This window comes from Saimiri boliviensis, chromosome 16 (assembly GCF_048565385.1).
Source record: "Saimiri boliviensis isolate mSaiBol1 chromosome 16, mSaiBol1.pri, whole genome shotgun sequence".
Taxonomy (NCBI): domain Eukaryota; kingdom Metazoa; phylum Chordata; class Mammalia; order Primates; family Cebidae; genus Saimiri; species Saimiri boliviensis.
Genome location: NC_133464.1, coordinates 78,113,231 through 78,130,363, shown reverse-complemented (window position 1 = coordinate 78,130,363; position 17,133 = coordinate 78,113,231). Strand labels below are relative to the sequence as shown.

The following is a 17,133-nucleotide window of genomic DNA, read 5'->3' as shown; positions in this document are numbered from 1 at the left end:
ACTTTATCCCATCAAGACACAGAATGTTATTTGACTAAAAAGGAATTTTTTTCTCTAATTTTCTTGAACCAGAAAATGAATCACATTTTCTCAGTCCTGAGGCTGCAGTTTTGTGCCTCTAGTAATATGTAAGAATAGATGCGATGCCAGTGCTCAGTGGCTGCTGTAATTGTCACTTTGGGACCTGCTTCTTCACTAGGCACTTCACCCCAATGGTCAATTCGTAGGGACCTCCTGCCCTTTGGAGCTCCTACTGTGTCCACTACGTCAGTGGAAATTCTGGGATTCAGAGCCCTTTACAAGCTCAGCAGGGATCTGCTCTTTCTGTCCTATTCCTGGTTTTCGGTTGTGCCTGGATTCCAGGGTATGTTACACAGGTTTCTTATCTATTGCCTTCACAGACTTCTCCAGAAAAGGATCTTTTGACCATTAGAGGAGCATGAAGTTTTCAGTGGCCAGGCACAGATAGCCGGATCTTTCTGGGTTCTCTGCAGGGCACAGATGAAGGACTGGCCATTCCCAAATTCTCAGTGGTACCAACTGAGGCATGAGACCCTAACAGTTTGCACAAGCTGTTTGAAATTGCATCTTCGTTTTTACTTACATAAGCACATGAAACCAGTAGTTCTCACACGGCAGCATGCATATGGAGGGCTTGTTAAAATAGACCTCTAGGCCCCAACCCAGAGTTTTTAATTCCACTGGCCTGAGGTGGGCATGAACATTTGCGTTTCTAACAAGTTCTCAGTGCTGCTGCCACTGCTGGTCCCGAAAGCACACCTGGAGAACGGTCACCTTCAATCACTGACTGTGAGAGTTCACCTGGACCTCAGAATTATGATCTGTCTCTCAGTTTCACAGATCAGGAAACTAAGTCCAGAGAGATTGTTTTGCCAGTGATGAACAGCAGGTTAAAGTCAGGATGGAGACTTTAATCCTAGTCAAGTGCCCTTTCCAACATATTTATTTCACTCTCTTTTTATGCCTCTCAAGTCTAGTTACACTGTTTTTCACGGATGGGCATATTTACTGTCTTGATCTGGACTGCAAACTTCTTAGGAGGACACCTATGATTTAATTTAGCGTAGTTGAAGAGTTAACAGAAATGGCTTTGAAGAGAGACTGATTATGGTGTGAATCCTGGCTTTGTTACTCCCTAGATGGATGACCCTGGGCAAGTTATTCAGCTTCTCCAAGCCTCAGTTCCTTATTGGAAATGTGAAAGCAATTGTGGTAGGCGAATAATGGCCCCCTCCCCAATCATGCCCACATTGTAATCCTAGGAACCTGTGAATATGTTATGTTACATGGCAAGGGGAACTTTAGGCAGCTAACCAGTTGACCTTAAAATAAAGAGATTATCCTGGATGATCTGGGTACGACCTGATGTAACCGCAAGGGTCTTTTTAATGTGGAAGAAGGAGGCAGAAGAGTAGCTGTCAGAGTGATTCAACACAAGAAAGATTTGATGGGCCATCCCTGACTTTCAGGTTGGAAGGAGGTTCTGGACCAAGGAATACAGGTGACCTCTAGAAGCTGGAGAAGGCAAGGAAATGGTTTCTTCCCGAGAAGCTCCAGAAGGAGTGCAGCCCTGCTAATATTTTGACTTTATAGCCCATCGAGTTTTATTTTGGATTTCTGGCCTCCTGAACCTTAATAAAGGCCTGTTGTTTCAAGCCACTCAGTCTGTGGCCACTTGTTACAGCAGCAAGAGGAAACTCATACAGTCGTCATGTGTAGTCACAAAAATATGGTGAGTTAAAAAGAAAGAATGGGTGGAAAACACCCACGGGAGAGTGAGAACTCTCCAGGGAGTGAGGACTATGCCCAGCACACCGTGATCACCCCATCAGCAAGCTCACTTTCTGAGCTTTTTTGAATTGATCTTGGCGTCTTTAATGCTTGAAGATCACCTTTCTTTGCTCAGCCTGGCTTGCAGACCTGGTCTGACTTGTGTATCTGATAGAGAAGTTTTCTTTGTTGAACTCTTCTCCCTCACCATCCCCATGCCAAAGTGGCCACATTGTCTGTCTGCACTGCTCACTCTTCAATTCCACGAAGCTCAGGGGCACCACCAGGAACAGGAGCCCTGCCAAAGTGAATACATCAAGAAACCAAGTCTCCCTGATACATCACCGTAGGAACAGAGTTAGTGGATTATGAACATGTGTTTGCTTTATACCATTGTTTATTTCCCAGGTGGCAGCTGGCTGCCCCATCTTATTGGGTAGATGCAAGTGGAATTATGAATGGGATTTATGCTTCAGGCACGATGGTGATTATTAACTTCGATGTTCAGGTAATTTTCAGACCACATTGCAGTAACCTGTTCTCTGATTGTTTCCCTCCTGTTTATTTATTCTGCAGCCAGAACTGTGTAGATGCGTACCCCACTTTCCTCGCTGTGCTCTGGACTGCGGGTCTACTTTGCAGCCAAGGTAACTCAGACTTCCCTTTGTTTGTTCTTCTTCTATAAAGTGCATCTCAAGGAGGTTCAAAGGGCAGGCTTTTTATTGAGAGGACTTTGCCTGACCTCTGGCTCCCAGGCGTGAAGCCCTGAAGAGGTGAGAGCCCTCAGGAGGCTGTGTTTCAGGCTGTGCTCTGCACCCGTGGAGAGCAGGTGTGATAATGCATTGCTAATGCTTGCTCCCTGGTGGCTGGTTGAGAGCTGCTGTGCTGACAAGGGTGGTTTAAGGCTAAATGTGACTCAGAATCCTTAAGCAGTGTTAGCTCAGATACAAGGCCATTATAAATGAGAGTGCCTGCAGGATCTATTCTGGGACCACTGTCACTTGGCTCTTCTGCTAATAAGCTTTCAGTGTGGTGGCCCTCCTTCAGGCATGTTTCCACCAAGCCGTGGGCTGGATGCCACATCCCTGGCCTTCCCCGGGTTATCAGCAGCCACAGTCTTAACTGGAGAAAGTTGGAAATACAGATCAACCTCCAGAGTTGATTTAACATTGGGTGGCAATCAGTCAGACTTTCTGATCACCTTTTGGGGCCACGCCTGGCACTGTGCCCGGTGGTGGCTCGGCATGAACTGACCAGCTTCTGTGGCCTGCAGGGCACAAGCGGAAAGGCCATACTCAGTCCCATGATGAAGTATTTAAGTCTTATTATTGTCTCCCCGCTTTACAAAGTAGATAGAGTAGATCTCATTTCCCTTATTACCTTTCAGGATACCTGTACTTTGATTCAGGGAGATGAAGTAACTTGCTTACAGCTACTCAGCTGTGAATAACACAGGCAGAATCAGTGCCTGCGTCTTGTGGCTTAAAATTCTGGATTTTTCACAAATATCCTTACTTTGTTCATTTACATAATAAATAAATATTGAAGAGCTACTATGTGCCAAGCCCTGTGCCTGGATATACAGTGATAAATAAAAGAGATGGTGGTGAAGCACAGGCCAGCTGGTAAGACGGACCACAGAATCAGTGAATGGAGACAGTCCCAGGAGTCAGAAGGGCCGTGCGGGCAGAGAATTAAGTTGCGTGGTGGAGAGCAGAGATGAGGCAGGGCAGCAGAAACCACTTAAGGGACACCACGTGGCCTCCTCCTGTGCTTAGAAGCCTGTCAGTAAGCTCATCGTTTATTTCCTATTTTCTCTCCTGAGTTAAATAGAAAACATGTCTTGCATTTACTTGAAAAATCAAGTCGAACTATACCCTGACTAGGAGTTACAGTTCCTTTTATGTCTTAGATGATACTTGATCTAGATGAATGTGGACTTGCTCTGGCTAGATAAACACAAAGGGAGTTTGAAGGTGTTTCATAGCCCTGGAAATATGTATTTCCTGTCAAAACAAGCTTTGCCATTGCCAGCAGACAAAAACATCAGTAAGCCTTGGCTCATAATAATTTCTTATGACTACAGTAGATTGTAGAATTTTTTTTTTTATCAGATAATTCTAGTCCAAATCCTCCACTATCTAGAGCAGGAGCTGAAGTTCTAGAGGAACAAATGGTTTGCACAAACCTCAGAATTTTAAGCCTGGATTTGTGCCCTCCTGGTGTTCCCGGCAGCCCACTTCCCTGCAGGAGGCGCTCACCTTCCTTGCAGAGGGGTCTGAGTGTGGCCATTTTCCACCCATAATCTCTGTTAGCTCATGTTCAGTTGAGTTAAGTTGAAAGAAAAATGAACCAGGAAGTTGGAGCAGAGTCATTCAGGTGGTTCAACATAGGAAAAACTGTCTAAGGCAAATCATGACTGTGACAGTTTCGTGACTTTTAGAGAATAGGATGAAACTCAGAGTTTCTCTTCTGCTTGGATTTTCTTATTTGCCAGACAACAATAGTATTTTGGAAGGCAGGGGGAGTTGTGGAAAGAAATGGGTTTTGGGGAGTGGCTGATTGGAGGCAAATCCAAAGAGGCTCATTGCTGGTGTATGACTCCAGGCTGTTACTCAGCCTTTCCAAGCCTCAGTTTCCTCACTGTAAAACAGGGCCACGGTCTAGCTAGTAGCATTCCTATGGTGAGGGAAACTACATGTGTAAAGCTCCTGACACGGTGCTTGGCAGATATCAGACTGAGCCACGTAAAACTGCCAATATCTGGCTATTTATGACCTACAACAATAGCATTTCATATGATTCTGCCTAACAACTGAAGCTCAATAAACGTTATTATTGATAATGCTGGTGGTAGTGATAAAGTTTTGAAATCAGAAAGACCTACAAAATTCCACCCCTCTACTGGCCTGACTTACTTTCAACCATCTGACAAATATTATTTTGAAAACCTCTATGTGCCAAGCACTGTGGCAGGCTCAGAGATGATTAGGGAAAAGACAAATGTCCTCACGGATCTTTTGGCCTGAGCCTAAGTTTCCTCGTCTGTCAAATGGTGACAGTAACACACTCTTTACCAGCCAGCTGGGAGGGTTGGAGACCCAAGTTCCCAAAACTCCAGGAGCACTGGGGCAGGTGAAGTGGAGAAGTTTTCAAACTGTTTTTATATCTGTGACTCCAGATAATACTAGCTCCAGCAGAGTGAATGCCCAACTCCAAGCCTTCAGGACTTCATAGAATTACCCGGGCACTGCTCCTGGCAGTTTCCCAAAAGGCTAGAATGCAGAGAAATCTCCTTCCCTAGAGCTCTTTTCTAAACAGTAGCTATTGGTTCAGGAAAGGTTAAACATTGTCTTGCAGGGAGGCTCAGGGCTGAAGAGTGTGCTTTTTAGAGAACCAGCTTCAGAGCTGGGTTCTGGGTTTAAGTCCTACCCTCTACCCCACTTTACCAGCTGACAGCCTTATGCAAGCCTGGTTGACTGCCTGAACCCACGTTTCCACATCTGGAAATAGAAATGTGGGTACTAGTTACGTTGAAAGGATTCACGTTAGATGATGGATATGCAAATACCTTATAAACTAGGGGCGTCCAATCTTTTGGCTTCCCTGAGCCACACTGGAAGGAGAGTTGTCTTGTCCATACATAAAACATACTTGCAGTAACAACAGTTGATGAGCTAAAGAAAAAGTCACAAAAAATATCTCATAATATTTTGGTGGTGGTGGTGGTGGGGTTTTTTTCTTTTGGTTTGTTTTCTTTCTTTCTTTTTTTTTTTTTTTTTTGAGATGGAGTCTCGCTGTGTTGTCCAGGTTTGAGTTCAGGGGAGAGATCTCGGCTCACTGAAACCTCCATCTCCTGGGTTCAAGAGATTTTCCTGCCTAGGCTCCCGAGTAGCTGGGACTACAGGCTCCCACCACCATGCCCGGCTAATTTTTGTATTTTTAGTAGAGACGGGGTTTCACCATGTTGGTCAGGCTGGTCTCAAACTACTGACCTCGTGATCCGCACGCCTCGGCCTCCCAAAGTGCTGGGATTACAGGTGTGAGCCATCACACCCTGCCAAAATCTCATCATGTTTTTAAGAAAGTTTATGAATTTGTGTTGGGCTGCATTCAAAGCCTCCCTGGGCCATGTGTGACCCGAGAGCCACAGGTTGGACAAATTTGCTGTAAACAATGTCATGATGCCGGCATCAGGTAAGATCAATATTAGGAGGGTTCTCAGGTTTCCTCTAGCTTTTAGACTCTTTTTCTGAAGTGCGTGTGTCCTCTGCTAGATTTTGTGATCAATGTTGATTCCCTAACGACAATGCTAAAATTGTGCTAACAGCATGTTTTGGTGGCTGTGAAAATGACACAGGTGTTTTCATTTCTCCACTTAGTTCCCGCTGCCTTTGCTGGACTGATGTACTTGTTTGTGAGGCAAAAGTACTTTGTCGGTTATCTAGGAGAGAGAACGCAGAGGTAGGTAACTGGGCCTACTAAAGAACTGTGGAGTGATTCCTGATTTTCGAGCAAGAAGAGTGATAATTCAAAACAATATTTGACTAGACATGGCTCTGTAGCATCCCCTTGTGTGGGAGCGAGAAGGCTGACGGGGACCCCTGATCCTTCTCTCCCTAAACTTTAAAGGCTCTGAAAATGCAGCTGGAGGACTTTTCCAGTTCTCTTATTAAGCAATTCTTCTGCATGGTGTTGACTTTTCAGAGCGTGCTTCAGCGCTGTTCGCTGCACATGCCTTGGCAGCCCCACACCCTGCACTCCCACCCTGCGGAGTCTGGTGCTGGAATGATGTTTTATGTCTGGGCTCCCAGGCCTCCTGGGAGTGAAACAGCTCATTGTTTGTCTAGAGAAATGAGAACTAAAGCTTGCACCTTGTGATAAGTTATCCTGAGGAGCAGATCTTCTAGGGACCAGCAGAAAGAATGCTGGGAAAATAAGACGCAGACATGATATGATGGCCGGGTGTGGTGGCTCACGCCTGTAATCCCAGCACTTTGAGAGGCTGGGGTGGGTGGATCACCTGAAGTCAGGAGTTCAAGACCAGCCTGGCCAACATGGTGAAACCTATCTCTACTAAAAAATATACAAATAATTAACCAGGCGTGGTGGCGTGTCCTGTAGTCCCAGCTACTCAGGAGGCTGAGGAGGAGAATCACTTGAACTCAGGAGGCAGAGGCTGCAGTGAGCCAAGACTGCGCCATTGTACTTCAGCATGGACAACATGAGCAAAACTCCGTTTCAAAAAAGAAAAAAAGAAAAAGAAAAAGATATAAGATGCAGACATGAGATTGTGAAACTGACGAGAGTCACCGTTGTTTATAGATGTTGCCAGACAGCCCCAAAGCAGCACAGTACCTTCCTGACACCTGGATTGGGAAATCTACATTTTAGCAAAATAAATGCTGACACGGAAGAAATGCTGGAGTTAGGGTATGCCATCAGTTCCTTAGAGACTGTAATTCCTAATGCACTAGTAGGGGTCCGGGTGCCAGGAATGCGTTCTGCGAGGCTGCTGCCCCAGGTGCTGACCTTGCCTTCCACACCATTTTCCTTCCTTCTCTATGTTCACAGCTGCTCTGTCTTTGACAATAACACCCTTCTGTAGTGGCTAATGGGCTCTATGATTAGATAGCATCCTTTAGCAGTGACAAAGGCAGTGACATCCTGGGGAGGTCAGCGGGTGAAAGCGCTGTATCTGGAAAACCTGAGAGCCTGTGAAGCTCAAGGACTTGACGGGGGTTAGACCGCGAGCCGGGCCACAGCTGGGAAGAGAGTGACTGTTCTTCCGGCAGATCCTTCCCTGTGCCATCTCTTTCTTCATTCCTTTCTAGTGGCGTTCTTATTTATCCTCTAAATCCACAATTCCATTCTCTCTCCTGTTCTTATCAACACTGCCCTAAATGATACTCTTTATTCTCTTTTGCCCTGGAAAACCTCTATCATGCCTTTCCCCTGGTGATTACCTCTTGTTAAGAATGGGGGTGGAATGTCTAGCAACGAAATAAGAGAGAGTCTTCTCTTCTGCCTGGCTCCCTGTGCAGCCTATCTTACCCACCCCCACCCCCGCCAAGTCCCAGGGATGTTGCTCAGTCACCGCTCCGCTCCTCTCTTCATCTGTTACCACTTGCTGTAGATACTACAGCGGCTTTAAATCCGAGACGATCTACAGAGCATGACAAAATGTGTCCACCTACCCGCATGTCCTTTTAACTTTAAAGTTTTTACTGATTCCTATTAGGGAACCGACAGGTGGTAAAAATAAACAATAAGGCGGGGCGCCGTGGCTCACGCCTGTAATCCCAGCACTTTGGGAGGCTGAGGCGGGCGGATCACCTGAGGTCAGGAGTTCGAGACCAGCCTGGCCAACATGGTGAAACTCCGTATCTACTAGAAACACAACAATTCGCTGGGCATGGTGGTGCATGCCTGTAATCCCAGCTACTCGGGAGGCTGAGGCAGAAGAATAGTATGAACTCTGGAGGCAGAGGTTGCAGTGAGCTGAGATGGTGCCACTGCACTCTAGCCTGAAGGACAAGAGGAATACTCTGTCTCAAAAAAAAGAAGATTGATTTATAAGAAATCTTTAGAATAGTAGATTTCTTTGGACCTCATTGAAATATAAATGACCTGACATGTCCCTCCCTGGTCTCCCTCTTTAGATGATAAGAAGAAGATCCTCCCAGCCCCGTAACCCACCATCGGCATGGATTCTAGATCCCCTTCTCCTCTCCTGTCGCTGTGATAGGCATTATTGATGCTCTTTCTTGCAGAGACCAAACCTGGCCTCAGAATCCTTCTTAACACAGGCACTGCTTAACACAACCACTCTGAGCGATGGTCATCAGTAGAAATAATAGATGCTGGCCGGGCGCGGTGGCTCAAGCCTGTAATCCCAGCACTTTGGGAGGCCGAGGCGGGTGGATCACAAGGTTCAGAGATCGAGACCATCCTGGTCAACATAGTGAAACCCCGTCTCTACTAAAAATACAAAAAAATTAGCTGGGCATGGTGGCGCGTGCCTGTAATCCCAGCTACTCAGGAGGCTGAGGCAGGAGAATTGCCTGAACCCAGGAGGCGGAGGTTGCGGTGAGCTGAGATCACGCGCCCTTGCACTCCAGCCTGGGTAACAAGAGTGAAACTCCGTCTCAAAAAAAAAAAAAGGAATTGTTTAGCAGGATGTTTTTTTGTTTTCATGTAAGTTTTATATTGCCTGTGGAGGGCACAGTTGTTTTAAAACTAATAACCAAAGCCTGGTCTCCAAAGTCCGAGGGCATCCTTAGGAAGTCACCGCAGTGCAAGGTGCAGGACTCCGGCCTCACACAGGCAGGTCTGAACTTCTGCGTTGCTTCTTGCTGGCTGGGGGACCTGAGGCAAATCGTGCACTTCTCCGCTCTGTTTGCCTAAGTGGAAGATGGGTTCACAATACACACCCGCAGAATGACTGTGAGAATTAAAGGAAGTCATGGGTATACAGTACCCAGACCCAATGGATGCTTAATAATTTAATTCTGACCTTCTCACTCATTTAGAATTATGTATCGGTTTTTAGAAACAATGAAAGATGAGTGAGTTGGTTGGTATATAAAAATAAAATAGAAACCACAAAAGAGTTGTCTTGCTTGTTCAAGGGCTAATGCCCTGGTGCGCTCTGTCCAGGCCCCCAAGCTCTTCCTTCCCTGCCTACAGCATTTCAGGTTCTCCGCAGCTCTGCCTGAGCCTGGGGCTTTGCCTGAGCCATCTCGAAACTTGAGAGACGTAAAGATGCAGCTAACGGAGTGCCCAGCCTGGGGCCACATTCTCCCTGAGCCCTGCAGGCGAGGGAGCAGGGCTTCTTCTACACACCGTGCACGGCCTGGGAAGAGTTAAAGCACCCTAGTCCTATTCTGCGCTGGCCACGTGCCCTGAGACCTTGGAAAAACCCTACCTGAATTTAACAGCCCCACTATTTCATCAGGAGGCGCTGCCATTTCATTTTTCACTTCGGTTTTATCTTGAGCGTAAAACAGCTTCGCAAATCACTTTTTCTTGTTTCTGTAATGAGCATATGGTGGCTTCATCCGTGTGATAAATCTGAGCCACTATGATATTTGACTTTTCACAATTTAATTTATCTGAACCCTCTTTTCTCTGGCTAAAAAATATCCCTTACTTGGACTTCTTTATTTTATTTTCACTCTCCTTACCAGCACTAGCAGGGGACTCTGTACTCATCTGCCGGGGCTGCCATAACAAAATACTGCAGCCTGGAGGGCTAAGACTACAGAATTTATTCTCTCACAGTCCCAGAGGCTGCAAGTTCAAGATCAAGGTATGGGCAGGGTCGTTTTCTCCTTCAGCCTCTCTCCTTGGTTTGTAGAGGGCTAGCTTTTTCCTGTGTCTTCACATCATCGGCCCACTGAGCGTATCTGTGTCCAAATGTCCTCTTCTTGTAAGACCCAGTCATACTGGATGAGGGTCCACCCATATGACTTCATTTTACCTTAATTATCTCTTTACATGCCCTGTCTCCAAATATTGCCTTTCTGAGGAACTGAAGGTTAGAAGTCAACATACGAATTTTGGAAGGAACCCAGTTCAGCCCACAACACCCTCTTTTGGGATGTTTATTTCCCCCGTCAGCTCGACAGCTAACTTCACACTGCTGAGTGCCGTTTCCTGCCGTAATCAGAGAGAGAGTAGCATTTGGCATCCACAGGTTTAATATTAGAAATCTTATTAATTTGAAAGTCAACCCATATGCTCATAATGCAATTAGCAAATTTTTTTTCTTTTCTTTTTTCTTTCTTTTTTTTGAGACTGAGTCTCGCTCTGTCACCCAGGCTGGAGCGCAGTGGTGAGATCTTGGCTCACTGCAACCTCTGCCTCCTGGGTTCGAGCGATTCTCCTGCCTCAGCCCCCTGAGTAGCTGGGATTACAGGCACCTGCCACCATACCTGGCTAATTTTTGTATTTTTAGTAAATAGGGGGTTTCACCATTTTGGCCAGGCTGCTTTCGAACTCCTGAACTCAGGTGATCCGCCCCCCTCAGCCTCCCAAAGTGCTGGGATTACAGGTGAGAGCCACTGCACCTGGCCAACTCATAATTTTTCTATAGCAGGAGTCTGAAAGTCACTCAGCCATTATGTTCCTTGCTACTCAAAGTATAGTCCATGGACTGGCAGCATCAGTGCCCACTGGAAGCTTCTCAGAAATGGAAAATCTCAGGTCCCTCTGGAACCTAATGAATCAGAATCTGCATTTTAACAAGCTCCCTGTGGGACACACTCACATCTGAAAAGCGCTGCCGGATGGCACCACCCCTATTCCTTGGCCAGCTTCATTCTCTCCCTGGTTTCCTGTTCACAGTCATGTTCGTGAGATAAGACATTGTAACTAGCTCCTTACGCTGGCTCACCTCGTTGCGCAGTCCTGATTGCCTAAAGGCGCCTTTCCGGGATCCTTACTAACAACTCTCCTGAGTCATTTGGACTTCCCCAACCTGTTAGCGCCACTCAGATGGGCCAGCCACTGCGGGCCATCAGAGGAGGGCTCTGCAGAGGGAGGGCAGAAGCAGGGTGGCCTCTGCATGCCATTAGGAGGTCACATCACTAGGGGATGCCTCCTGACCCCACCCATGATCTGCCGAAGCAGTTTGGGATTTAGTGCCTTGGCGGGAAGGATAGAGTGTTAAAACATGCCTTGGTCAGGGAGGTGGCTTACGCCTATAATCCCAACACGTTGGGAGGCTGAGGTGTAAGAATCACTTGAGCCTGGAAGGTGGAGGTTGCAGTGAGCCGAGATTGCACCACTGCACTCCGGCTTCGGCTACAGAGTGAGACTCTGTCTCAAAAACAAACAACAACAAAAACGTCTCTCCCTCCACTCAAAAATGCAAGGGGCTGTCTCCTATTGCTGGGTGCCCAGCTCTCATGAATGTGAATGTGAATTATTCCAGGCAGCCTCAGGAGAATAGAATGAACCCTCAGATGCTGCACCTGTCAGATTTATGGGTTTTATCGGCTCATTTAAACTTCACTTCTAACACAGTCCTACAAGACACACATGTCTATCCTTAGGCACAGCTGCAGAGAGGGTCTGAATGGTCCTAACACTCATTGAGAATGCCTGATGATCAACAGAACCTGCCACCTTCAGGCCATCAAGGAGCTCTGGAGTTAAGGACATCACGAGCGCACAGAGGCGGGTACAGCAGAGCCTCACGCTGATGGGTTTTGAGGTCTAGGCTCTCCACGCTTGGGTTTGAAATAAATTCAATGACTAATAATAGCTGAGACACGTCCATGCTTCATATGAAGTAAATGGGCAAATGGAGCATTTGTTGAGTGCAAGGAGCTATAATTTAAACCCCATGTATCTAAAAGGGGTAACATTTGTGTGTGTGTGAAATTGGTGTCATTTGTGCTGCATCTACAGTTTTCTTTTTCCTTCTCTTCCAGCACCCCTGGCTACATATTTGGGAAACGCATCATACTCTTCCTGTTCCTCATGTCCCTCGCTGGCATATTCAACTATTACCTCATCTTCTTTTTCGGAAGTGACTTTGAAAACTACATAAAGACAATCACCACCACCATCTCCCCTCTACTTCTCATTCCCTAACTCTCTGCTGAATACAGGCTGGTGCTCTCATCTAATCAATACCTACAAGTCATCATAACTCAACTCTCGAAACGATTCTGCTCCTCTTTAAATGGCTGTAAATCTTCTGGCCATCTGGGCTTCACAGCTTGAGTTAACCTTGCTTTTCCGAGAACAAAATGATTTCACATCAGCTCCACCCCTTGAACATGACTGTGGCCCCAGATTTGCTACTCCCATCCATTCTGTTTGTTTCTTCACTCACCCCGATGTCTGAAGATGTTTTGTGACCAGATTCATGTTTTCTTAAAATAAAATGCAGAGACATGTTTTAAGCTAATGGCTGAGAGTTTTTAATTTTTTTAATGGCTTTTGGGGGATGTATCTTTATACCCACAGACAACTAATTTGTTTTCCTCAAACTATATGATAATATTAAAAATACACATCCTGGCCAGGTGTGGTGGCTCACACCTGTAATCCCAGCACTTTGGGAGGCTGAGGCGGGTAGATCACGTGAGGTCAGGAATTCAAGACCAGCCTGGCCAACATGGTGAAACCTTGTCTGTACTAAAAATACAAAAATCAGGCAGGTGTGGTGGTGGGCGCCTGTAATCCCAGCTAATTGGGAGGCGGAGGCAGGAGAACTGCTTGAACCTGAAAGGTGGAGGTTGCAGTGAGCCAAGATCATGCCACTGCACTCCAGCTTGGGCAACAGAGTGAGACTCCATCTCAAATTTTAAAAATGCACATCTGGCTTCTGGGAAAATTCCTTGAGGATCTTTGATGGCATTCACTCCTCTTCACTCACCCATGTGGATTAGGTTGGCATCTTCCTATGCTAGCTTCATGCCCAGCACTTCCATGTTACACAGTTCCAAATGTTCTGTAATTCCCCGTGGGAGCCAAACATAAAGCCAGGCCCATCATAGGTGCCCCCAAATGTTGGTGAACCAATGAATAAGTGAATGAATGAGTTTATGAATTGCTGGCTGGCTGTATTTAATGACGTATGTGTGTTGAGCCATTTCCCATAGTGTGGACAGATTTGTCCCACAATATGGGCATCTTCCCAAAGGCCCTACCTCCTATTTTTTTTTTTTTTTTTTTTTTTTTTGAGGCAGGGTCTTGCCCTGTCACCCAGGCTGGAGTGCAGTGGTGCGATCTCAGCTCACTGTAACCTCCGTCTCCCGGGTTTAAGCGATTCTCCTGCCTCAGCCTCCTGAGTAGCTGGGACTAAAGGCACGTGCCACCACGCCCAGCTAATTATTTGTACTTTTAGTAGAGACGGAGTTTCACTGTGTTAGCTGGGATGGTCTCGATCTCCTGACATCGTGATCTGCCCGCCTCAGCCTCCCAAAGTGCTGGGATTACAGGTGTGAGCCACTGTGCCCAGCTCATGGCCCAACTTTTTAATGCCATCACACTGGGGATTCAACTTCAACATGTGAATTTTGGGAGAGTGCGAACACTCAGACCATAGCACCATCTCAGTAAATGTCCCACGGGTCACTCAGTTCATAGTGACGGTGATCCAGCTACTGTCATGCCAGGTGCCACTTGGCAGAAATAGCACAACTTAGAAGACGACAAGGTGTCATCAAGATTCCAGAACCCCCAATAGAGAAACCAACTCTTGTATGGGAGCCATTCATCAGGACTGAACTCTCAATTGAGGTGGACAGCAATAGATGAGGCCCCATTATTCCCCAGGTGAGTATCATGGTGGTCACAATCCCAGGAAAGACGTGAAACCTCCCCCAGCTCTCCCCAGGTTGCCTGCCTGGGCAGCAGAGATGATGGAACGCAGAGCCTGGTGTGGTCTGAGGTCTGAATCCATGTGCCTCATGTTGATGCTCAGGCAAGAGGGTCTCTCAATTCAAGGGAGACGGCCTGAATGGGCCTTGCTTCTCAGGCCTGTCTGATGGTCCAGGCTGAAGCCTCTTCTGGCTTGCACTGCAAGTCCTCACCCAGCAGGAGCTCCTTGGTATCCAGCAGGAACTCCTTGACTGCTTCAGGAAAGTTGCTTCTGCTCTGAGCTCTCTCTAGAGAGCAGAGCTCTATTATCCAAGCTGGGCTTTTCTTTACTTCTTGGTGACAGGGAAGGCATGGCATGTTGCAGGATGGAAGTGGCCCCCAGGCCTCTTCATGCCTGGGCTTGGTTTGGAGTGGGGTCAGGTGATCAATCATCCTGATTTGCCTGGCACTGAGGGACTTCCTGGGATGTGGGTCTTTCAGTTTTTTTAACAATTATTTTTATGATGCACATATTTGTAGGTATTTACGGGGTAAATGTGATATTTTGTTACATGTGTGGATTGCATAATGACGAAGTCATAGTATTCAGGGTCTTCATCACCTTGATCAGTTAACATTTCTAGGTGTTGGGAACATTTCAAGGTCTCAGTTCCAGCTATTTTGAAATAGACAGTCTATTGTTAGCTATAGTCAGCCGACCCCGCGGTCAGACATTGGAACTTATTTGTACCATGTATTTATACCCATTCACCAAACTCTCTCTGGGCTTTCAGTTTTGCACCTGAGATGATCCTGAAAAAACCAAGATAAATCAGTCACCCCACGTGTGAGCTAGGTTATAATATGCCCAGGGAATACTGGAGACCTTTCAGCTTCCAGAGATCATGCTATCCAAACTGACCATGGGGCTTCCATAGGGTGGGGAGAGGAAATGATGCCATGGCCCATCAGAGGTGCTGCTTGGTGAGGCCTGGGGCCACGTGTTTGAGGGATTAAGGGGAGGGGAGAGCAGCCTTCATAATTATAAAGAGGAGTCTCAGGTGCATGGCTCCTGATGAAGGGCCCCTCCTCTAATCAAAGGCAGCATTGTGTAATGCTCAAACTCCCTGTCTTCAGAGTCCTTGCTGTATCCCACCCTCTACTCTGTGACTTCTCCCTAAGCCTCATTTTTGCATGTGTTACATTGGGATAATAACAATGCCAAACTCATGGAGTTGTTGTAAGGAATAATGAGGTAAAGCAAATGAAAATGTTTAGCAGAAAATAAGTGCTCAATGAAAGCCATTATTTTATTATACTAGTTTTTGATTCTTGCAGAGCAAATTTTTGCAAATGTGGGGACTCAAAACAATATAAATTTATTATCTGACAGTTTTTCTGGGTCAGAGGTCTCACCAGGCTGTAATCAGGGGCAACCAAAGCTGTGCTCTCAGCTGAGGCTAAGGAGTCTTTCCCAAGCTCACTGGTGTTGGCAGAATTCAGTTCTCTGCAGTTGGAAGACTAAAGCCTACAGTCTTCAGTTCCTAGAAGTCTTTTCTCTGGCACAGCTTTCTCTACAACATGGCCATTTATGTATTTTAGGCCAATAGGAGAGCATGATTAGCATGCGTTTTTGTTTTTTTTTAAGTGACCCTTCAACCCTTTCTTAAAGGCTTATCTGATTATACCAGGCCCAAGTGGGCTTAAAGTCAACTGATTAGAGACTTGAATTACATCTGCAAAGTCCCTTTATGTTTGCCATATAACATAACTTAGTGAAAGGAGTGAAATCACATTCTAGTTCTGCCTGCACTCCAAGGGAGGGGATTCTGCAGGAGTGTGGGTCACGGGGGGTTTACTCTGGGATTCTGCCTACCTCACTGATCTTCCAGTCTCTGCGGAGTCAAAAGGAGCTGAATGGATGTGATGCTGAGGCTCCCTGGCAGCAGCAGGGTAGACCGTGGGTGTGTGAGTGAATTCATACTTGTGACCACCTGGGAAGAAAGGAGGCTGTGATTTCCTCCACCTCCTGGCAGGCAGAGAAATTTCTTAACTGTTTTCTTTTTCTTTTCTTTCTTTCTTTCTTTCTTTTTTTTTTTTTTTTTTTGAGACAGGGTCTTGCTCTGTTACTCAGGCTGGAGTGTAGTGGCTTGAGCTCAGCTCACTGGCTCACTGCAGCCTCTGCCTCCCGGATTAAAGCAATTTTGTGCCTCAACTACCCAAGTAGCTGGGATTATAGACACACACCACCATGCCCAGCTAAGTTTTGTATTTTTAGGAGAGACGGGGTTTCACCATGTTGACCAGGCTGGTCTTGAACTCCTGACCTCAAGTGATCCACCCACCTCAGCCTCCCAAACTGCTGGGATTACAGGCGTGAGCCACCATTAACCATTTTTCTATCCACTGTGGGAAAGAGCACAGTGAAAGAACAGATGAAACTGAGACATGTAAGAGAACCCCTCCCTCCTTTCCATTTAAACTAAAACAGGATTATTCATACTGAGAATCTCCCTGGTTGCACAGAGATAATCTGTACAACGGGGTTTTTACATTTATCCCCTACCCTGTACCTTCCTCCTCTGTCTTCCTCATAGTCAGCTCAGGCTGCTGTAACAAAACACCATAACTGGGTGGCTTTTAAACAACCAAACTTTACTTCTCACAGTTCTAGAGGCCTGGAATCCAAGATCAAGTTTCTGGCAGATTCGGTGTCTGGCAGATTCAGTGTCTGATGAGGGCCTGCTTTCCAGTTTATAGACGGTGCCTTATTGCTGCTGCCTTATACCACGTGGTGGAAGGAGAAGAGCTCCTGGAACTTTTTTTTTTTTTTTTTTTTTTTTTTTTTAAAAGAAGGGCACGATCTTCGTCCATTTTGTGCTGCTAAAAGGAATATCTGAGGTTGAGCAATTTATTCTGTTTTAAAAAGTGGCCAGGTGCGGAGGCTCATGTCTGCAACCCTAATACTTTAGGAGGTCAAAACAGCAGGAATGCTTGAGGCCAGGAGTTCAAGACCAGCCTAGG

The 17,133-nt window shown here is 46.3% G+C and overlaps 1 protein-coding gene across 1 annotated transcript in view; it reads left to right on the top strand.

Annotated features, from left to right (window-relative positions):
* The window catches only part of ALOX5AP (arachidonate 5-lipoxygenase activating protein), a 54,541-nt gene extending 41,834 nt beyond the window's left edge, over window positions 1-12,707 (top strand). Inside the window, exons 4-6 of the mRNA XM_003919708.4 lie at window positions 2,368-2,438; window positions 6,174-6,255; window positions 12,231-12,707. Of these exons, the coding sequence (XP_003919757.3) occupies window positions 2,368-2,438; window positions 6,174-6,255; window positions 12,231-12,393 (316 nt within the window). The 3' untranslated portion in view covers window positions 12,394-12,707. The remainder of the gene's footprint in view (window positions 1-2,367; window positions 2,439-6,173; window positions 6,256-12,230) is intronic.
* Window positions 12,708-17,133: the final 4,426 nt, after the last annotated feature.